This window comes from Falco punctatus (assembly GCF_963210335.1).
Source record: "Falco punctatus genome assembly, chromosome: 10".
NCBI classification, from domain to species: Eukaryota; Metazoa; Chordata; class Aves; order Falconiformes; family Falconidae; genus Falco; species Falco punctatus.
The window spans coordinates 8,663,854-8,687,673 of NC_137590.1; the positions used below are offsets into that span (position 1 = coordinate 8,663,854).

A 23,820-nucleotide genomic window follows, 5' to 3' on the forward strand; every position below is an offset into this window, starting at 1 on the left:
TCTCGGGGGGGGGGGGGGGGGGCTGGTGCCGGGGGGGGACCCCTGGCAGCTGCCTGCACCATCGCCCCACCACTGGGCAGGGCAACTGCAGCTCCCGCTGGAGAATGAGTGCTCCCCAACGGCTCCATGCTGTTAATTGGCAATAAAAGTGATTTTACTACTATTATTATTATTTCAAATTTCTCATGCTCTCCAGGAGATAAGGCATCAAGGCTTCCTGAGGATGTGCTCTCAGGCCATTGGGGCAGCTGCCCGGAGTTTATCATCATAGACTTCACGGAGACATCTCTGTTTTCCACTTGCAAAAGGTATTTCGGGCTCACAGCGACAATAAGTACTTTTGACAAAAGCTCCTCACTCTTCCAAAGTAAATACTGTTCTCCTCAAATCTGCCATCGCACACAATGCGCTCCCCGGCACAAACTCGCCATGTCCAAGACATTCAGCAGAGCAGTGCCCAGGCACCAGCGGTGCACCCTGGCCGTGCCCTCCCCACACCTATCCAGGGGTCCTGAGCCCCAGCCAGGACCACACTGTCCTGCGTCTCCAGTTCAACCCGCTGAGGTGATGCAGACCAGCACCCCTCCTCTGTTTCCATAACAACTCCAGAGCATCAGGACTGCAATGTTACCAACTCAGGCTTATTCCTGACAATGCACTTGTCTAAATAACATGTTCACTCACTTCATTAAGTTACAAATGGAGTGTCTGATCTCGTAATGAGCTCCACGTGGCCCGGGGAATCCACCCACATACAGCTCTCCGAGATTGGAACTAGAACTGCTTGAATTTTTCCCATCAAAACATTTTTTCCAAATGAGAAATAGCTTTTCATCTACAATGAAAATTGGTTGAAATTTTCTGTTTTTTCAACAAAACTCAATAAACTGAAAGGCTTTTTTTTGAGTTATTTTTGATTGGCTTTGGGGGTTTTGTTGTGTTGGGTGGGTTTTTTTCCCAAAAGAACTGGCTTTTGGTAAATGGATGCTGTTTGTTAACATTAAAAAATAATTTTTAAAAGTGAAGAGTGATTTTTTTCTTTATTTTACTTTTTCTTCAACAAAGGCAACCTCACAAAAAAACCCCACAAATAAAAAAAGGTAGTGAAGAAAGTGTAGAGAGCATTCTTTCTCTTCCCTCTCCCCTAGAAAATTTCCTGTAAAGGAAAAAATAAATGTCTTTCAACTCATTCATAGAACAATAGGGCCCCACTCTCACTGTCTTCAGTCAGGCAGCTCTTGAATTAGAGTCCCCTTATGGGACCAGGAGGATGTAGTTAATCCGGCTGGCCTGATACAATACCATCCTAGGCTGCAATTTCCCGTTCTACCTATTGCTGTGTCTGCCTCCCAGAGACCTGCAGGATTGCAGACAGCAAAGCCCATTTGCAAAGCAGTCGCGCACGTTCATAGCCGCTTGTATATGGAAATGTCTGACACCCTCACGTCGGGTTACACGTGAAAGCGTTACCAGATTGCACCTGCAGCTGTAGGAAAACCTGTTTGGAGCTTCAGCCTCCTCAAGAGCCTGGATTTTTTACTGTTTTTTTTATCCAGGGAGAAGCCAAACCGCTGAGCCTGCAGCTGGGAGAGCTGCCCAGAGGCTGCCCAGACCCACAGCACCCAGAGTCCCACAGCACCCAGGGTCCCACAGCACCCAGGGTCCCACAGCACCCCGAGCTGACCTATGCTGTTACCCAAACATCAAACATCGTTTTCAGGGGACACTTAAGCCCTTCAGATTGGCACTACCTTACAAAATACTTCCACTGATGTGAGCAATAACGAGGCGTTTTGCAAATGAGCACGTAGGATAAAATTGAACTATAACCTTCTTTTAAAAGCAAGACTAATCAAACAAATAAGGACTTTGGATGAGGATGTAAAGATGTTAGTTTCTTGCAAAAGATATTAGCTCTTTAAGATTATAAAACCATAGGTGGTTGGTTGTTTTTGTTGTTTGTTTGTTGAGGTTTTTTTGTTTCATTTTCCAAGATTTTAAGCTAAGGTTCAGAAAAAGAGACAGCCAAACAGAGCAATTACTTGCTGGAATACTTCGGAAGAACATTAGTCACACTGGGAGCTGGAGAGGTGCTTCTGCATGTGGGCAAGGCCAGTAAGGCACATGCTACCACTTACCTGTTTCTTGCAGAGCCTGGGTCACTGCAGCTGCAGTCACCAAGTCACGCCTGGGGACAAGGTCTCCAACCAACAGCCCTGCAGGGGACAGGCCAGTTCTTCTGCTTCTCAACCCTGGACTTTTAGCCCCATCGAAAGCTTCTGCCTGGGATAAACCCCATTATTGGTCATGTCAGAGTTAGAACTGGCCTGTGAACATCCTTCCCGTGGCAGAGGCCGAGAGTGGGCAGCGGGGGCTCGTGGGCGCCTGCCAGCTCAGCCCGCAGCAGCCCTGGAGCTCTTCCCCAGGGCACGGGAGAGCCGGGAATCCTTCCCTGCCTGCTCTGGTCAGCGAAGCTGGTCACAACAGAGATCTTGTCCCCTGAATTACACTTGTTACAACAGTACAAAGAACTAGCTGGTTGCTTCTGCGCATTGTTCCCAGCTCACAGAATAATTTGTGGAGAACAGCATCATTAATTAATCCTTACTCCCAGCTATCCAACTCACCTTCCCCTTCTAAGGAGATACTGTAGAGAACCAAGGTATGAATTTGAGAAGATCCTCTGGACTTGCAGGTGGCTAGGAGCATTTTTCCCCCGCGGTGGGTTCCACATCCCCTAGGTACATGTCCACGCGTCAGTGGCTTCACAGTTCTCAGCACAGACCTTCCTCCAGGTCCCACGCAGCAGCCAGCACATCTCCGGGGGGGGTGGGGGGCTGTTTGGAAAGGGAAAGCATTCATGTTGAAAGCTAGTCCAGGAAGGACGTGGTGAACCTAGACCAAGACTATGAAACCCACCGTGCTCACAGTGTCCCTGGACTCAAGCGCCCACACTTACTGCCTCCTGCCTCAGCCGGAGAGCACAGCCAAGTGATTTTTTTCACACAGGTTCAGAGTGAACTGTGGTTTAGAGTGATATTCTTGTACCTAAAAAGACAGACTGCCACCCACTATCAGGGTGCTGGTAAAAATACGTGTATAAATAGATAGCGTTAGTTTCAGTTATGTTAGGACATAAGATGGTTTATTAATAATAAAACCACAAACTAATCCAGTTGGACACTTGTACATCAGGTTCAGAATGGAAACACCGATGCGGTCATCTGCTATACCATGTGATGGCTAAACTAAATAAAGATAATTAAAGAAAGGTTATAGCTGTTTTGAAAAGGTGGTTTTATTCCTTTAATATCACCGCCAGGCCAAGGGAATCTGATATTATATCCTGAACACAATTTACAATTCATTACTGGGGCTCTGGCCACACCCGGCAGCTAATCTAGAATTTCACACGTTTAATGAACTTCACACTTGAAATATGTGGTCTGTAAAATCTGATTTACACTGTTGTTAAAATAGTTGGTGTTTGAAAGAAAATATATTTTAAAGTATGTATTTGTGCACAAAGTTTGTTGTTTTTTTTTTTTCTTAAAAACCCATACCCGGTCATTAATTCACCCCCAAGCATATAAAATGTTCCCTACAGCGTAATTTCTAGTGCCGTATTTCTTTCAGCACCTCAGATTTACTCGTTACGTTTCTTCAGGAGCAACTGCATTCAGTTATGGCGAGGAGCAGAAAGCCCCCACAATGTAATTGCAGGTACTTCAGTGAGTAAGTTAACTTGACGAGTCAGTTGATGATGCAGTCCAGGGTCCGTAATTAGTCCTTACCTGCCACCACCATAAAACCTCTGCATTAGGTCAGTCCTTGCTCGGGCCGTACCAGGGGTACCTCGCCATCCCAGCTCATTCAAGCGTGTTAGCTTTTTATGGGATGTTAACACCTGATATTTCCTCCAGGCTCTGGTTTTACTGAAGGCTTCGTGGCATTAAGTCCTTCGGCGCTGGAACGGCAACAGGAGCCGAAAGAAAGAAGAGTGGGAACGGGTGTAAATCACCGCCCCGCGCAGTGTCCTGACGGTGAAAGATCACAAGAGACAGCGAGGCTGTTGGAGGAAATAGCTGTCGTTCACGTGTGAAATACAAGATGTTTCTGCTGACGGCTACTTATGGTGAATGCTGCACCTGTAAAAATCAGTTCCACACTTCAGTAACCAGCACTTGCAAGAATTCACCCGGGACTTGAACAAAACCTGAGGATTGTCAGGGCGCGGACGACCACCTCATTTACACCAGCCGTGGGTCTTCCACCCAGACACCGACCCCAAGCACCTTTTTCCATCTGATTTTGGAAAGATTTTTCCTTATGGGTTAGTGTTGAAAACAGCAATTCCGTATAGAAAGTTTGTTTTCTGGCTTGTTTCTCCTTATATATAGGAAAGATTGGATATCAAAATCTGATCAGCAGGAGACTTGAAACCTTTTCTAGAAGCAAAACTGGGCAGCTTTGAATCAAACTTCAGTTTATAGACAGTTGCCTGCGAAATTCTGGCACTAGTTTCAGCCTATAATGTAAACTGCCACTTTGGTTCGTTTATCTGGATCCAGCTAAAAGGCAGCAATGCATCTTTACAAATAAATAAATGGATACCAAAGACTGGGAAGGGGCATACCTGGAGAAAGCAGGATAGGTGAAGGACTGGTAACATCTACCCTTGGTGTTTTAGAAATTTCTTTTTAATTTTACAGCCCAGCTGTCAGGGTGAAGGTCCAAGTCCCTATGCTACACTGTGAACAATAATTGATAAATGCTTCTTTGGAGTAGCTCACAGCAGGCAGTGATGGGGTAGATCCCATTTAAAACCGGTCTTCCCCTTCTGCAGGGATTTTACTTACCTTGCACACGGACAAATAGAGGTAAAGAGAAGAACCAGTGTTAGTTTCCAGCTCACACTTTGGGCAAAAAAAAAAATCATTGCTCTTGTTTAATTTTATTCATCTTCAATGTTAAAATCACTTTTCTGTTTGTCATCAGGCTTGAAGTAACTTCCAAGGCTAGAAAGTAGCCAAGATGGCATACTCCATAATTAAAGCTACTTAATAAACAGCAGGTTGTAACTGCTCCAGCTACTTTTAAAAATTAAATTCAGAAAAGGATCTTACATGCAAACCAAGCAATTTGTAACTACATCTGCAGGCATGGGAACACGTACACACATGCACGGCAATCGGGCACAAGGACTGCAAGGGCTGGCACCCACGGTGCTGCCTGGGGGCGCTGGGGTGGGCAGCCTTGGTGGGGCTGGGGGTCCCCGGGCAGCTCCGACGGCAAGAGCTCTGCCCGCTCGCCCGGCTGCCCTGCGCCCAGCACACCTTGGCGAGAGAGCGGTTAAAACGCTGGCTGCTCTTCACCACGGCTCTGAAATGTTACAGCTGCTGGTGCGCTGGTTGTCACACATCAGGGGAACAAGATGAGGCTAACAGAGGTGCAGGTGGAGAGCAATAAACATTTCCAGCAACATCGCTGGGGCACAGATCCTACTTTGCTGGGGCCGAGGGGACTGCTGGCAGCGCTGCTGCCCTCGCCGCCAGGTGACAAGCTGCGTCGCCGTCTGCTGCAGGCTAAAGGTCTCTCCTCCAAGGTCCTAGCCTTTAACTCCTGGAACAAGATCAAAGCCACAGGTAATAGGAACATGGTAAGTGTGACCCATTTGAGCTCCCAGTCCCAAACCCGCACCTGGGAAAGCCAATTCACGTGCGGGACCCTCCCATCCAGAGCGCCAGCATGGCTCTGCCTGTGCTGCTCCAGGAGGGCAGTCACAGCACCAGCAGATGCAGGATGCAGCGGCTCACTGCAAACCTCTGCGTCGGAGCAGAGATGCTGTGCGACAGAGGGAACGCCAATCCTTATAAACGTGCCTTTTATTCAAAACCTCAACCTCAAAGTTACAAAGGGTACAGAGGAATTCTGCCTCTGTGGGAATCATCCCTCGCCCTTCCCATAGGATCAGCACCGCGCGGTGTTGCTTTCCGCGGCAGTTACACCATTGCTGCTGGAGCAGGTAACATACTTCATCAAGACCATTACGGGGCTTTTTATATAATGGTACTACTGACAAATGGTTTTGTTCTCATTTTAAATAGGAATCCTGATCAACAGCAATTTGCATCACTTTGACAAGTCACACGTTGGTGAAATGTGCCACTGGCCAAACTGAATCTGAAGGGACACGTCTTAAAAACAGAAGAGCCAGCACAGGACAGATCCGTGTCTAATGGCACAGAAATATACTGCCTACAGCAGAGCTACAACACAGCTTTTTCAGAGCAGATGTGAAACACATGAGCAAATATGCTGCCTGAGGAGATCTGGAGCACAGAAGATACCCGTTCCCCACATGCCCACCAAGGTGTGCTCCAGGAGCGCTCCGAGCTGCCCAAGCAGAAGCGCCCAGTACAATCAACTCACCTCTACCCATGCTCTTAATTTATATTATGGGCAATTCTACTTTTACCCTGGTAAACAAGTTTCTGGATATGGTTAAGCTACTCAGAGTGTACATTTAAAGTAAAATCTGTTTCACATAAAAGGACAAATGAGAATGACTATTACCCCCATCTTTAATGCGCTAAATTCTTTTGCACAGATTGTTCTTGTTACTACTTCTTTCTGTGAGAGAATCTGAACAGCACACAATATTCCTCCTTACGTGCACAATTACAGCAAGCCAAGAGAGGGAGGCTTTAAAGTGGGAATGCAATGATTTTAAAGCCCTTTTTTGTAACCCACTCACCCCACAACAGTTAGGTCCTAGGCCACAAAGGGAGGAAGAGCAGCAGAGGGAAGGATATTCTTCTGAAGGCCAGATTCTGCAAGATGCTGATCATCTATAACTTTAACTACAAGCAGCAAAAATTCAAGAGATTCACCATGTAACCTAGAGAGCCCCACAGCACTCAGAGAGTTTTAAGGCCGTGAAATGCTAGCTCGTGGCCCAAAGACACCATAGCATCAGTTCTGATACCGACCAGGACTTCGTGCTGCTAGTAACTGCTGTTGCACTAAGCGAAGTTTTTCCTTGCATTACCTTTTTGTCGTCGCAGGGATGCTATTTCTGCAGCCAGGTGCTGCTCACGCTCTCTGAAACTCACAGCTTCCATAGGCGGTTGCAAAACATTTATCACAGGTGTAACTTGGATCTGCAGTTCTGGCTTTAAGGTGTGAGAACTCAGCAAAATTTTTGGATTGGGGTTTATCAGTACTCCAGGTATTGATAAATCCCAATCACACTTCCAATATAAAACCAGACATTTGAATACTCTGTGGAACAACTTTCCTAGGGGATTGATTCTGGTGTTTAAGGTGGGGGAAAAGTCCAGTAATCAACAGAGGAATGTTGTTCTGCATTCCACGCTCTGCCATGGACTTCGGGTACAGCCTGGAGACCACAGGCTCTCTCTGCCCCCATCTCCTACCTATGAAACGGGAACAGGAGCAGTTACCTTCCTCTAGGGAAGATTTATCATGACACCGGTATTCCGTGCCATGGGAATGCATCAGAGAAGAGGCAGAGTAGGTGCACAGCTGCCATGACCTGAGTCATCAGAAGGCAAAGACAGAGGACATCTCAACAAGGTTTTCTTCTCTCCAAATGGTTTAAGGTAAAGACAAACTTCTGTACATCTTCATACAGCATGTAAGGCTCAGGGCCATAGTAAGATACCCAGTTACCAGCCAGCACCTATTCTTTTATTCTTTTTGTTAGAAGAAAAAAAAAAAAGACGACATACTAGCGTGTAACACAACCACAATTCGAAAAATAAGGCCACTGGCATTCTTTGGTAAAGCCTAGGCTGAAAACTTATCCCAGGATGCGTGATCTTCCAAAAATCTGCCAACCCCTGCAGTGTTCAAACTTCTTGTATGACCACAGACACATGAAGAATGAAATTAAATCCCATGGAAATCTTTGACATTTCTACTATTACGCAATGTTTGGGTGAAAAAAAAAAGTGCAGAAATTCTCCTTCCCTTTCCAGAGTGAGTTTAGAAAAACTATTTCTAGCTTTTTTTAATTACACATTTCACCATTAAAAAGAAACCGTCCATAAATTAAAAGAACCACTAACTAGGGCTTATGTAACCCATTTAGAGTGGGAAATTGGTAACACTTGGGAGTGGAGTCTGTTACTGTAATTCCTGGAGTCTATACCGCTCATTTGATGTGTGCAAACATCACAAAAATTGTTTCTTTAATATTTGCATTAACTATTTTACACAAAAAAGTTAATCACAAAAAAGGTTAAGATGCTGGCATCTGCATCCTATAGAATCTAAAAGAAAAACTTTAATATACGTTTAACGATGTGAGGAATAGTTTATCACTGCCTCAGTTAAAGTCTCTCAAGTTATAAATTTACTTTATCCAATTCTATTTTTGGGGGGAAGGGTGGGGGTTGTATTCGATGGGGTTTTTTTTGTTTTCTTTTGGAGCATTTATGGCTCTATTACATTTTTGGTAGAAAACTGTCATACTGTGTTCTTAATCAATGCTACTGAAGTTTCCCCCATGGAGAATATTCAGCATTAATCTACCTCTCCCCCCCATTCCTGACCCAGCAGTGGGGCAGCCAGCCCGAGCTATGGGACTGCTGTTGTGCCGAGCCAGTTGCTTCAAATGTTCAAGCAATGAGAACATTCCCAAAATAGCTGTTCCTAATGCTATTGCATCATTACTTTTCCAAAAGCAGCATATATGTTTGAAACGAAAGACTTTCTCCTAATTCACAGCAGTGGATACCAGCAGGAGCAACCTTCTTCTCCCCAGTTGGGGCTGCACCAAAAATCACAGGACGATTTGATCAGAATCTTCCTGAACGAGCTGAGTCTCTTGACACTGAATTTACAGATTAACAGGGCTTGTTTCAGACCCTTGGGACAGCTGGGTGCTCTGGGAGTAACTGGTTGCAGGAAAGGCAGCAGCAACGCGGCAGCCTGGGGCTGGAGCTCTGCCTGGCAGTCGGCGCAGCCGGGTCGAGCCGCAGCAGCCGGACACCCGCAGCAGCTTCTGTGCTCCACACCGAGCTGCTCCACACTGTGAAATTGCAATGACAACTTGCAGAAAGCAGTCTTGCAAGAAGGCACTAATAAAGGGCAGCAAAAGCTTACACCAATACTTAAATAAAAAAAAAAAAAACCACCAAAACAAAAAAAGCCAATAATCAACATTCCTCTCCCCTCAAAAAAAACCCCAAACCCCTTCCTGTTAAGACAGTTAGCAAACTGTTCATAGAAAAGAATTTAATGAAGTAGGTCTACACTCATCAGCAGAAAGTACTGATCATTCCGTGGATATTCATTTCCCACATAGACAAGTTAAAGGGCCACAATGTCACTCGACCTATATACTTACAATTCTGTCCAAACACATCTTGGACTGATCACACCAGGACCAACCCAGGTGCATCATACACTGTGTACATAGATGAAGTAAAGAAGTTGCATAAAATTTATTTTTCCACCTTGTTTTACAACATTCCCTTTTAAGTTCTTACACATCTGCAACATATAACTCCACAGAACAATAAATAATTGGCATTCATATTTCTCTTGAATCAAGAGTATTTACACACTGTTTAACTAGACGACAGGTACAAAACATTGGCATCACAGTAAATATCATTTTGACACCAGAATTCATTTCCCCGATTAAAAATTAAATTAACTTAACATATTTTTTTAAACAATTTTAACAATTAAAAATGTTCTGAAAGGCATATAAGTACACAAGTTGTAGTAGGCAGTAGTAATGGACCATATTGGCAAAGCTGTAGAACCCAGGATTTCATGCGAAAGACACTAGTAATTAGGAAATAACTAATAATAAACAAACAAACAAACAAAAAGAGCCCATCCAGCTCATGCTGAAGATTTTAGTGGGCACTGGACTATCCCCAGCAACTGCGGAGACGAGTCAAAACCCATCCAAACACTTGTGCACAGGGAGCTTGTGACGGTGAGCTGCGTGCAACAGTAGCTCACGTACCTGGCTCGGAGCACTGCTTGTACAAAGCAAGGATTTACGATGCATCAGATGGTGCAGCAGCTTTCTTCCGAAGATAAAGCCACACGACAAGCTTTAGGGATTCACACATTAACTGTGGGGCTCCCTGACAAACTCAGCTCAACTATAGCAAAGCTCTCCTCAGCAGCTGCACGGGGCGAGAGAGGTTGTCATGGCGTTTAATTGTGAGAGTTCAGTAGATGACAGAAAAACAACACCTCAGGTGCTGCTCAGTTTGGTCCAGCCACAGCTGCAGCTTTCAGCACATAGCTCTCAAGGCAAGGATGATGTCATTCATCACTCCTCAGCCCAGTTGTGATAAGACCCTGCAGAGATTTAAGCTGCTGCTGCTGCTGAATGCTGTGTTTCAACTGCACTATGAGTCGAGCAACACCAACGTTTGCAATGGTAAACAGGACAAGCTCTAGGGAGGAAATGAATAAAAAGGAAAAAAAAAATAATGAGGAGGATTGCGACACACCTGTAATTACTGCAGAGTTGCGAGAAGAGAGCAGTGCCTGTCCCAAAACCTCCTCCACGTTAACTAAGCACTGCAGCGGCACAGCACGGAGCGTTGGCTTCCCCAAAAGCAGCCCTGGGAAGCAAGAGCACACCAGGAGATGGACACTGCTACCCTACGGCATCGCTCGGGGCATGGTCCCAAAGCACACAACTTGTATGAACTGCTACAGTACATAAACCAGAACTAAAAAACAGGAATAGGAAGAACACTAAGTAAGGCTACAAACAAGATACTACATAGAAGAAAGCAACGCTTCACTTCCAATAAGCACAAATTATCAGCATACTAGAGGAAAGGGATTAAATAAAATTTCCAGCAGAGAACCCATTTATTCAAATGCACAATAAATATGAACACATGTATTAAACTTTGCTTTTAGAAATTTTTTAAAATAATTTAAGAGAAATAGATTGCAGACATAAAGTGCTAAACTTGAAAAATACAACAATCATTCCACCTTCCTGCTGTTTGTTAAATGGCAGTTTTAATTTTCTGATTGCTTTGAAGAAATGCAGTGTCTACCCAGACAGAAATTACTTCCTGGATTTACAACCTTGTGCAAAGAAATTAGCTGCAAAGGAACATAATTTGCACCCCCAAAACACAGCTACAGATTACTATCAATCCCATTAAATATGTGTTCCTTATTAAAGTTATGATTCAATAAATATAAATTAAATCACAATTCACACCCTTTCTTGGTGGAAGCTAATATTTTGCAAATATGGTCCACTCAGTGTAAACTGTATTGACTTCAGGAAACAGTGAATTCTACCATATATACGTCTCAAATATTTACATACAGTAGCATGGCACTGTTATTCTTGCAGGACATTTAACTACTAATACACACTAGAGAGGGACAGGGCTTTACAAAGCTGTGTACTGCGATGGGTTTGCCAACGGACAAGAGGGACTCGACTTCTCAGTCACAAGAACTGGCCAAAAGAAAGTCTCGATTTTTATATTTAAAGGTACTTAAATCAAATGCTGACCGGGGACTCCAGAACACCTGCATGGCTGACGCTATCCAGGAGCTGTAGCAAGTCACGATGAGGACAACATTAAGTATCTTTTTGGCAAAGTGGCATAATTCACAGAAGGCTGGTAGCCCCACTAGCACCCCGCAGGCCGTTCAGGCACTGCTTTGCCTCTGCGACACACATCACTGAGAATGCTGAGCTACGAGGGCTTCTCCCATCATGAACGTGGCATGCCACGTAAGTAAAAATTTGTATTTATTTTCCCCTAAGAATAAATCAAATGGGAAGGAAAAAGGGAAATTTTCAAAATATTATGAAAAGGTGAATATAAGAATTAGTTTTCCTTAGCCCGCCGTCTGTTTCTGAAGGTGGCTGCTACGTATTGGGACTGCAGATGAGCCCAGTCAGAAGGCTGGCACAAAAGAAAAACTGGTTAGATTAAAAGAGCATTTGCTGATCTTATTCCCAAAGGATTTTAACACACTTTTCTCATTTAAGAGGGTTTTCCCCACATGAATTAACTCCAAGGTCGTACAGACTTGCACCTTCCTCTCGCCCCGAGCCACACGCATTATGAAGCACATCCAATTTTCCCCTGTATCTTCTGGAACTTGCATCCTCTGCTCTTTAATATCTACTCACAGGTTCTGAGAGCAAGGAAGGCAGGTCAGGTTGTGCAAAACATTCCCTGGAGCAACGACCACACACCAACCACGCAAGCCACGGCTATCTGAGATCTGAAAATTCAAGACGTACCACCATGGGTCAACACAGACTCCAGCTCTTTTAAAACAACACTCCCATTTTCCACTGATTTTCACATCAGACCTTCCAACGCAGCATTGTGCTGCTTGCGACAGCGGAATGCCTGTAGCAATGGCAACAGAAGCTGGCAGTCCATTAAAGAGGTTCAGCATGGCACAGAGACGACCAGGGACCTTCTGCTGGTCACCCCAAGTTGGAAGGGCTGCCTTGGGAGAGGAGAAGGGAGCCCAGGCTCGGGGCTCTGACGTTCCTGGTCCCTCTGCACAGCCAACCAACAACGGCGCCAAGCAATGCCAGCTCCGACAGTGGTTTTTATGATGTGGGAATGAGACAGCAAGCAGCTAATTTAGCACAGACTAAACAGCCATTAGATGAGGACAGCTGCCACTAGAAGCTCATCCATGTTTGATGCACGGACCCAACCGTAAAAGATTCCTGCAACTCTCTGACCTTATCCTGAGCAGCCAAGTATGTGCTGCTCTCCTCACCGTGTTGTAACATGGGCCAATGCTTATTACAAAGCCAGAACTCGTTGAGTTTAATCTTTGAAAACTAAAAATAAATACATAAATTTGCTCTGCACGTGAGCCTAATGCCTTCATACAAACCCCACTCCTGCGATTCAAGTTTAGGTTTTAGAGCAAAGCCAGTGCAAGGTTCTGAAAAACTGCCTCTGCAGGGAGCATGTCATGAACAACATCCACCTCGGAGTGCCTCGGCTTCTTCGCAGCTCATCTTCGCAGCTTCATCCTAACAGGAACCAGATTTCGTGTAGCTGTGAGGAGCAGCAGCTCCGTGACCTCCCCTCTCAGTCTCCAAGGATTCAAGACACGTCTGCCACATTGTCTGCAGAACAGTACGAGTCTCTTCTCACGTTGTCGACACATTTCAAGTCTGATCAACTGCAAACTTCTTTTCCAAAGAGGATTTGCTTTAGTTTGGATATTTTTCTCCTATACAAATAAATACAGAGTTTGTCACCAGCCCCTTTTAACAGGAAGCACAAAAGCTAAACAAAAATGAATTTATTCATTTTTTACTACCATTTCTCTGTATTTATCAGTGACTGGACACCTCCAAAATCACTAGGGTGACCGAATCTCAAGCACGCTCAGATTCTCAAGTGTGTGTAGACCTGACACGCTGGAGCCCCATTATGGAAACAGCATGCCATGAACCAGAAATCAGCTGACAGCAGTGTAGTGCATCACCTACATTAAGGGATTTCCAAGATGTAAGAAGAATGATAGATAAATATAAATATCAAAGATAAATAATATAAAACAACATAACACGATCCAAGGAACAGCACAGTTACTTAAAAAAGCAACTTAAATTTGTCAACTGTAAATTCCAAGGTCAGTTAGCAGCTTTCAGATACTTTTAACCATGCGTGAGAAACCCACCATCATCACGCTTACACGCATTAGACCCCAGTTAATTTGAACAAAAGTGACAAGAGTTGAATGAACTAACAAGTGCTTCTACCCTCAGAAAACTCCCTTTTATCCTTAGGTTTCCGTTCATGGCAGCTGTGAAGTCTTTTTCAATAAAGCAGCATGTAATAGAGATTACCACATGATCCTTATGTAAGTATCGGACGTATTCATTATAGTAACAACTACATGATTTTTGTCTCTCAGCCATGTGCAGTATCTGTCTCTGGGTGCAATGAGAGCAGCCCTAGGACGTAAGCTTCGAATAGCTTGGGGGAGAAAACCTTCGTCTCAGGTACTTCAGGACGTAGAGGGGAAGGCAGCTCACCAGAGTGATGACAGTGACTTTCCACAAGAACGACAAAGTTGCAATGAAATAAACATCTGCATAAAGAGAAAAGCACAAATTCAACAAAGATGGGAAACACGTTCTGGGAAGAGGTACAGAAAAGCAATTCCATCTACCAACGCTTCTTAAAGTACCCTCATCTTCTCCATACTCAAGTTCAAAGCTCATACGGTACACCTGGCTCCCCAAACTCTTCTGCCCTTCTCTTCCACAAAAGATACAGCTTTCTGCACAGCACATTTCAGCAAGACATGCAGCTCCCCACAGGCAAGTGCCCACACGTACCCCATCCGAAACAGGGCTATCCATCTCCTGGCCATACTGAGCTTCTTTAAAGGGACTACTTGTCCTCTGACTCCAGGGGCTACCTTCTGCTACATTGCTGGTAGCCCGGCAAATGCATCTCTCAACTGTTACAATACCTCAGAATCTTTGCAAAACATAGTTGAGGCATCATTCAAAATGGAGCTGGTATACCCAAGTGCAAGAGATCAGATCTAGCCCACTGGGAAGTTATCCTCATCGACTTCAGAGTCAGCAAAGAGCTTTATGGAAGAAGTAGTGACATCTTGTGGTTCCTGAGCAAACATTGGAACAAACCCTACGGACCTGATATTTGCAACTAGACAGCTACTGGGGGAATCTGGAATTCCTCACCCCTTTTTCCTTTAGCCAGGGAAAAGGATTAGCTCTGTTTCAGGCAACTAAAAAAAAAGATCCAACACCCAAACCCAGAAGAGAAGGGCCCCAGCGAAGCAGACAGGTTTTAGGAGGCAGCTCCTTCACCCAGTTAAAAGATGAAATCTTTCAAACCAACAGCGGCTTCAATCTGTAGTCTCAAGTTCAATTCCCATATGGAAATAAAAAGCCCTGCTACGTACGGTAGCATGGTGAAGTCTGACAGCATGGACGGGATTCACTGGGCAGCCCGGAGGCTACCGACCACCTTTACCTCTTCTAGCACTTTGCTATGAGAAGGAACCATAAAATACCTTTCAAGTGTCTCCAAATCAAACAGAGCTTATTCTAGTCGGAACTACTGTCATTGTAATCATCGTTGGCTTCACCAACAGCCTTTGACCTCAATTCAGCTCCTGTTACTATTCGGGTCATAAACTAACTGATTGGAGAAAAGGCATTTAACCTTACCAATAAACTCATGTAAGAAGACCAGAGAAGCTATGTAGCAGGAGAGACTAAGCAGCTCAGCCACTATCATGAGCCAGTGCCACGTCTGGATCGTCAATGCCACCATCAGTAACTCTGTGAGGATCAAGGACGTGAAGGAAATGGCAACAATGTGGACAAATTCGGATTCAAAGAGGAGGAGTGCTCCGTACATGATGATGCTACCTGCAAGGGAACGGAACATTTGGGTATTTTATTCAAACACCAGTCTAAGCTCTAAAACCCACTGTTAGGTCTTGGAAAGGCTGAAACATTGTTATGTCTTGAGACTGTTTTTCATGAAACCCGATGAATGCAATGACAATAAATCAGTTACTATTTAGGAGAACTGATGAGAAGACAGGGAAAAGTTACAGCAGAGATGCCCAGACTTTTATAACAATCTATCATATTCGTAGACACATGGATATAGGAAACTAATACATGCTATTTTGGCAACCGGAGATTTCTAACATCACAAAACTCTATCCTCCCAGAAAAGCAGCTGGTCATTACTTAGAAGCTAAAAGATCAAATATTTGCAAAACCTACTGCATTGCCTTAGTTCCCAGATAGCAGCAAGGTGCTGAAGACCTCAGTGGCTACAAGTTAGCCTCTCTTTGTACTACTTCAGCCAAAATCTCTTCCCCTTTACAATTCCCCCTAAAAGGAGCACACATTAAAGAGCTGTTAATGATGCATTGTTTTGTGCTCCCATTCTGGCTAGCCAGGGAATGCTCACAATGCCCCGCACAGCCACCTGCACAAATAACTCATGTTAGCAGCATGAGTAATCTGCACCAACATCCATCACGCGAGGCTAGTTTCAGAAAGGAAAACCTGCAAGTGACTATAGCTTGAGCCACAAAGTTCAAATCCAGCTGTGAACTTTCCAAAATTTAGGACTGCTCAAGTTTTCGGTCAGGCTCATCTCTGCTAGCAACGAGCCCAATTGTTTGGCCTGCTGTTTTCTAGTTATTTAGCACATCAGAAGTGAAGTCACTTTAACCAAATATTGTAACCAGATAGCGGTCTTAGCTCAAGAAATCTTTCCCTCGATGCATCACCCTTCTGGCTTTAGCTTTCCACCCCTTGTGAGTTTTTTCATAAATGCCTTGGCTTTGGCATCATATTTATACAGCATCAGAAGACCATTATCCCTGTTGTAGGCTTCTACTGTATTAGATTTCAGAAGATAATGCTAACTGAGCTGTTACATTCTTGGATTCGCTCTCTGCTGAGGATGATAGTATCAATTAAATCAGTAAGAATTATCTGCTTTTTGGGGCACATTTATTCTGACTTTTACTAATAAAAGGGCTTTGGAAAACAAGAAGTTTTGTCACAGAACCATATTGACATTTGAGCTTTATAGCTTCATATATGTACATGTTTTCCACGACTCCCTGATTAACACTCCTAGAAAGTATTTGAGTCTGAGGTTACTTGATAAAAAAAGACAAAATGAAAGAAAATACCTTCTTAGACATATACCCCAATCACTACATCCACTTTTGTAATTAAGGCATTTGCTTAACTGTTTTGGTAGCCTAATTACAGTGTACAAGATACGATCAAGAACGTGAGCTCTACTCTAGTCCTTCATTATAGATGGCTATGAAGTAACCAGAACTATTGCCACTTCTCTTGGACACTGTTTAGATAAAATACACAAAGCTACAGATTCTGTATTTTGCATCCTGGCTTAATATAACCTGTATAACCTATAGGTTTGAAAACCATTTTCAAACGAAGGGAAAAAAGTCACAAGCTCTACTTTGCAGATGGAGTAATTAAAGCACTGAAAGGAACCGGCACATAATTACAAAGGATGGTCCCAATGGGAAAAGGCATGATGCTTTGAACTTCTGCATCACTGCCTACAACAGGTTTGACCAATTGTTACCAATATTTCATTTTAGATGATTTCTTCCTTTCATAAGGCTACCAACATTTTCCATGACAGAAAAAAAAAAAAAAGTAGCGAATAGAAACACAGAATGGTTTGGGTTTGAAGGGACCCTAAAGATCACCGGGTTCCAACCCCCAGCCACGGGCAGGGACACCTTCCACTAGACCAGTTGCTCCCAGCCCCATCCAGCCTGGCCTTGAGCACTTCCAGGGACGGGGCAGCCACAGCTGCTCTGGGCAGCCTGTTCCAGGGTCTCACCACCCTCACATATTCATTCATTATCCCACGGATGAATTGCTAAATTCACTTCATGCCTTACTTAACCTTCTGCAATACAAAAAATTGGATATTCTGTATTCATTATAACATCTAAAGGCACAAGCAGAAGCTGATTTCTTACCTTGATAGATGCTTATTAAGACCCATATTAAAAATGTTTTGTACGATAACGGTCGTCCCTAAGGGGGAAAGAAAAAAAACAGACCATTGGGGTTTTCTTCTATGAATGTTCACTTAGAGATCAACTCGGCAATTAATAAAAGAGAATTTGAAGGTGATTTGGAAGGAAAACAAAACAAATCAACCAACCCCGAGGCAGTGTCTCTTTATTCTCGTATATCACGGTGCCTGGAGGAGGCCTGGGACTGCGGAAGCTCAGTGCTCGCACAGTACAGTACAACCTCATCCTTACTGCACACATGATTAATTCAATGCAAAAAGACGTCTCATGAGTTTAGTCACTGTACTGTGAAATATAACATGTGTGTATACACATACATATGAATATATTAATATTATATTTCTAGACACACACACAAATCACCATCATATTGAAGGCAGAGAGGTTTAAAAAAAAAAAAACAACCCAACAAAGCACCTCTAGCCAATAAAGCTATACCAGTACAAACCCCCTCTATGTTTAGACCAGGCCTAAGGATAGTTGGAGAATTAGTGGTTTATGACATAAGAGACAACATACAAGTGAAACCAGATGGAGACTTATTCAGGCTGTTGGAACAACAGGCTTTGCTTCTAAGAGTATCTGTTTAACAGAAATCCTTGAGGGAAAGGATCTGTTGAAGACTCAGTCCACCCTTTCCTTCAATTAAGAAAGATGTTCCCAGTCTGCATACCCCAGTTATTCAAAAAATTTTCCAAGGGAAAAAAAAGGAACCTAGGACAACATTTACCTTCCTGATATTTCTGTGGCAAACATCAGAAAACGTCTCTGTCTAAGGAGAAGGACCCAACTTTCACGCTAAAGCCACAGAAGTGGTAACAGTAGCCAAACCTTTAGGTCTTTTCAAATCACCCTCAAGGCAAATTTCTACTCAAGAAATTATGCGATCACTCACTCTCCACCAAATGAGCACATCCCTTTCCCCTATCCCCTCTTCTGGCTTCAGAAGAGTGCCAAATCCCCGACGATTTCTCTTTCCCCTTTATTTTGGAACAAATTGGTAACACTAAATCCTTAGAATTTCCCACAGAATGGAACTTCTATTTCCCCAGCCATTTTTAATAAATTGTATTTCATGTAGCATTCAATAACAAACTGCCAGGAAATCTGGTTGTATCTGTTAATTCAAATTTGCCTTTAAAACAATTTTGCCTGAAAACGCATGATGAAAGTTCTGTATCTACTGATAATATATTTGACTTTACACATTTAGAAAGTTTCCAATCAGGATGAGGATCTTGCCTTAAACTGAAACAGACAAAAGTTTCCCACACCTTAAGAAGATCTTTGTAGAGCTCTGGGTACAACATTGCAACTTCAGATTTCACATCTTTGTCCAGGACCAGAGAGAACACTGGAAACATTGTGTAAATTGTGGAGTACCTGAGAAGAAGGTAGAAGACCAGTAAATTATCTAAAAGTGTAGAAACAGAAATGCTAGTCTTCAGGAAGGAAATAAAGAGTATCCTTGGAGTGCCAAGTGACATACATGTAATAACAACTTGCAAGTGGAACCCACCAGAGCTTTGCATATAGGAAAAACCTGCAGAACTTGCTTTTTGAATGGCTTTTGATTGCAAACACTCATACACAGGTGACTGGTTCAAGTATTGCAACTGGTGTTACGGGGTTATTAACGGAGCCAAGGACAAACCTGTCCCCAACCCAAAGTTTGCTCTACAGTTCAGGCTTGATGCTGTCTGCGTCAGAAGGCAATGGAGATGAATTTACTGTTTGGGTTTTTAATTACGTAGTCGAAAGCCTATAAAGCCATGGGATTTAAGACAGGAACCGATTCCCCCTGTTGAAGCGGTTGGGCTGTGCTCCCTTTCTGACACTGTCAGGAGCTGGGCACTGGCTTTCTCTGCTGCACAAGCACCAGAGCGTAAGTACTGTCCCTCTGCTTTTTACTGGGATTGAAGGAACAGTCCCTGGAGGATGGCTGGCATCTCATGTTCTGAATGCAACCAACTGTCCTTTTGGAAAGGTTTCTGTAATCGTTTGCATTGCCTCGGTGGCTTTGTTCAGTGCAGAGGAGCAGAAAGGGGACAAGGATCACATCCATCTTCTGAAGCAGTGTTGTGAAACACGCGGAGTGGAGATGTGCATGCCTTGCATGTTAATTAGCCCAAGACTATTCATTATGCACAGGTTTTCAACACTATCAGTAAAAAGAGCTCTTACCCAATGATGAGAAAGCCTTGGTAGAGAGGAACTGAAGCAAAGTAAAATACCGATGAGAAAACAGCCTAGAAAAGAAAAGAAATAAGCTTTTCAGGCATTAAGATACTGCAGTAAACGTAACATCTTAAAAACATACTCTGTTCAAACTGAAGCACACTGGCAGTGGGTTCTCCAAATTCCTCAAATGAAAACAGAAGAATGTAGTATCAACCCTTTTTATTCCTATACAAACCTTAGATAAAAGCTACGTTTAACAGCAAAAACTGGAAAGCTGGGCTTGGAAAATTCTTTGTAACGTAATTCCACAGAAAAGAACATAAAGAGTTTCCTCCAAAGCCCACTGGTTTGATCAAAGCTATCCAGATGTTGAGAAGGTCAGGTGTGTACTTCCTGGATGTAAAAGCCTGGAGATGATGCTTTTGCAATGTAAAAAGAGGGAACACTCACTAACACAAACTCCAAAGAGTTCAAGATTAATTATTTTTTTTTGTCAGAAGTTACAGGTTTGTTTTCTGTTCTTGTTTTTAGCTGCAGAGTAAGCTAGACTGTCCCTTGAGTCTGAACCTTTTGTCTCTGGTGCTATTATTCTAAACAAGGGCAGAGGGCAGAACCAGCCTTCTCAAAAATATTTTACCCAAAAAATACTTTGTGTTCTTAGCGAATGTATCGGTACACTGTGGCATGGAAACACAACTCCCAGAAAGTAACCTCTGTCCTTAACTGTAACTTTCACTCAAGTCACCACAGCTAAGAACAGAATTTGGCTCATGAACTCTCAAAATCTTTTTCAACTCTCCTTGCCAACTGGCAATTGCATTTTTGTTACGCTGAGGCTCCGCACACAGGAGCGATGTAAGTTTTGTGAATACCAAAGCTGTTTCTAAGGTTCCTTTTGCAATGGAGAGGAACAGACGGCGTCCACGTTGCTGCAGCGAGCTGCCGAGTGCTTGGGAAGGTTCGTATGTGCTCCAGCAGCCTTCGTGGCACAGCTCCTGCGAACACTCTGCAACGCGCCAGACCCAGCTTTCGGTAACCTCATCAGGGAGTCAGCCAGGTCCTCCTCAGCTGCTTAAGCAAGGCCTTCAAATAGTGAGGCCAAAGTTAAAACACACCTGAAAATAAGTGCACTTACTCAGCAGTGGCCGTGAGAGTACTGCCCTGCTTCAGATTTTCAGTATTTCCTACCATTACCAAACAGCAGCGACGGCGTGCCGCGTGAGAGCAGTGTTTTCCAAGGTAGAACATTGTTTGTCCAGTTTTGGAGAAGTCGCTCATGTTTGTTCTATACCAGCAGCTTTCTTATGTGTTTTCCTATCAGAGTAACAACCTCATGTTCCAACCTACCAACATTTTTATCAGAAGAAACAGTTGCATCCAAAAATGAAATATAGAACCTATACTTTTTGATTCAGCTTTTTCACCTGGCCGTGGGAAAAAGCCTCAGGCCAGCCCACCTACCTGCATGGTACTGATGCACAGGCTCCTGTGGATTACAAACTGACTGAGCGCCGCAGACCGCTTGTAACTGTTTCTTCCATGCACCATTAGTAAACGACCCAGATGTTTGAACTGAGTGATAGAGAAATCAGCTGCAAGCGATGCCTGTTTTCCTTCCTGTGTGCAACAGCAAGTAAAAGCATAATGAGATCATTTCATGATTGGAAACTAAATAATATTGTATTATTATTTAGTTATCACTGACAGAATTTCCAAGGAAATTTGCAATATATTAGGTGGGGGAGATTATTACTTCGGCACTTTCCCCTTCCACTGTGGCTTTTAAGCAAAGAGCAAAAATATGAGGAGAATTCCCATTTGAACCCTGGCCTCCAAGTCTAAGCAACCCTCTGGATTATGATTCACAACATGCATGTTAACGTGGACACCACTCATATCAAGTCAGTTTTGAACACAAATTTTCAGTCTCAAAAGTTCACTCGTTTTAGTGTTTTGGCTCACTGCAAGCAGAGTCTTTCCACTGCCGCCAAATCCAGCCTTGCCGCTCCAAGCAGCTCCACGTGCAGGAACCAGAGCTCTAACCCAGAGTTTGCTTTCTAAACGAATATAAACAGGCTTTAATTTTACATGTAGGGTATATGCTATCAGACTAATTATAACTCCAGCATTTGGAGCATCTACGTGTGATTAAAAAAACCCCAAATGAACCACAACGATCCAGATTCCAGGAATCTGCCAAGAACCAAATAAAGAACTCTATTAAACAGTAGAATCCATTACAGCCACATTATTTTTCATGGTAAGGGGCTATTGCTCTGATGATTATTCTTGCAGAAGCTTCTCACTTTTCCACACAAATTTCTGAGGATTCATTTAAGCGTTACTTGTGCACTAGCTTCTGAATTGCCATAGGAAGTGTTATTAAACATGAGGTAATCTCACCTTCCCTTCGACTCCAACGCCGCAGTCAGCCTCCTGAATCATGCTCACATCATTCCCTCCATCACCTGCAGGTCAGAGCACAGACAAACGACACGGGTAGTTAAGCAAGGGGGGCGACCTGCAACCCCACCAAAGGCATCTGCACTAGGCTAATATTAAAAGAAACCTATCAACAAAAGCGGGATTTTGATTAGAAATTGTGGAATTAAATTCCTGAGAAGTTTTGTTCTGTTTCTAATAGACACCCCCCAGCCACGGATTGCTTTATCTGACTTGTATGTGTACCATTATACCTACAACGCTGAAACAAAGTCCATACCTTAACAATGGCACTTCACCTGATCAAGTTTTGCAAAGATACCACCCCAAATATTTCTGAGCAGTTTGCCACTGAAGTTCCCATATGCAAAATCTCATTTTCTCGATCATCCCACAAATCCACTGTTCCCCTACCTCAGCATTTCCAGGTGTTATGAGATGACAGGGGATGTTTGAAACAGTCAGAAACTTTGTGTTCAAGTTTGAAAAGAAGAAACAGTCAAGGCACCATCCTAGATGGTCCCTCCTCCCTGGGTAGCCCCTTACCAACGGCGCAGGTGAGCCTGCCAGTCCGTTCCTGCAGCAACCGCACGATCTGCGCCTTCTGCGTTGGAGCGCATCGGCAGCACACGACGGCAGGGCACTGGCAAGCCAGCTCCATGAACTCATACTCGTAGTACTTCAGACACACCTAATTTACAGAGATCAGAAACATCACCTATGTTCGTGCTCTGAAAGTTTCTTAAAAAAAAAACCCAAAAACCAAAAACCCAACAGAATTCGGCTGCTGCGTTTTGCCCAGAGCCTACCTCCAGCGAGTCCCCAGAAATGACCAGAGCACAGTCGTGTTTCCGACGGAAGGCGTTCAGCTCCAGGTGGGCTTCTCCCCGGTTAGTCACCTGCGGGAAAAGATGGCAACTGAGGAAGGGTTTGCTCCGCTGGGATGAAAACCCAAATAAACAAGTCTCAGAGGGAGGAAAAGTAATACAGAGAGGGCAGCACACTGAGCTATTCAGGGCATGCAGATAAACAAAACCTCAGGGGATAGAAAGGTGCGTCAAAAGAATAAAAATATTTTGGGTCTACTGCTGGAAAAAACAGCTGTGATCTCAGCACCACTCCTGTCCCAGAGTTTGGGGTCCTGAGCAAGTCTAGAGAGAGGGGTATGTGGGTGTTACTCACTAGTCTGAATATATGGATGTCCTGTGTCCGTGTCACCAAATGTGCATTCTTGGCCGTACACGTGGCTGTCTCTAATTTATCCCCTGTCAGCATCCACACCTAAAATCCAAATATCGAATGTATTAAATACAAAACTTAACAAGCACATCTGCAGCACATCTAGAAGTACCACCTGCCAGTTCAGGCATATAAAAGGACTGTTAGAATACATACCCTAATATTCTTCTAAAAAAGCCCTATTTTAAAACATACAAGAAAATTCTCACCCTGAAAGCAAGCAAAGCTTTTAAAGAGGCTTAAATGCAAAGAAGTTACAAACTATGTATAACTTTTTTTTTTCCCCCACCTGCAGTATATCAAGATTCTGCCGATAAACCCACAAAATGCAAGCTA

At 43.7% G+C, this 23,820-nt stretch overlaps 1 protein-coding gene across 2 annotated transcripts in view; it reads right to left on the bottom strand.

Annotated features, from left to right (window-relative positions):
* Positions 1-9,249: 9,249 nt before the first annotated feature.
* Positions 9,250-23,820, bottom strand: part of ATP9A (ATPase phospholipid transporting 9A (putative)) — a 73,987-nt gene continuing 59,416 nt past the window's right edge. For both annotated transcript variants that reach the window (XM_080404229.1, XM_080404228.1), the window contains exons 19-28: positions 23,428-23,526; positions 23,055-23,144; positions 22,792-22,936; positions 22,207-22,271; positions 21,265-21,420; positions 19,807-19,871; positions 18,897-19,005; positions 17,563-17,620; positions 15,233-15,436; positions 9,250-14,118 (exon numbers count right to left, since the gene is read on the bottom strand). In XM_080404229.1, the coding sequence (XP_080260355.1) occupies positions 13,982-14,118; positions 15,233-15,436; positions 17,563-17,620; positions 18,897-19,005; positions 19,807-19,871; positions 21,265-21,420; positions 22,207-22,271; positions 22,792-22,936; positions 23,055-23,144; positions 23,428-23,526 (1,128 nt within the window). In that variant the 3' untranslated portion in view covers positions 9,250-13,981. The remainder of the gene's footprint in view (positions 14,119-15,232; positions 15,437-17,562; positions 17,621-18,896; positions 19,006-19,806; positions 19,872-21,264; positions 21,421-22,206; positions 22,272-22,791; positions 22,937-23,054; positions 23,145-23,427; positions 23,527-23,820) is intronic.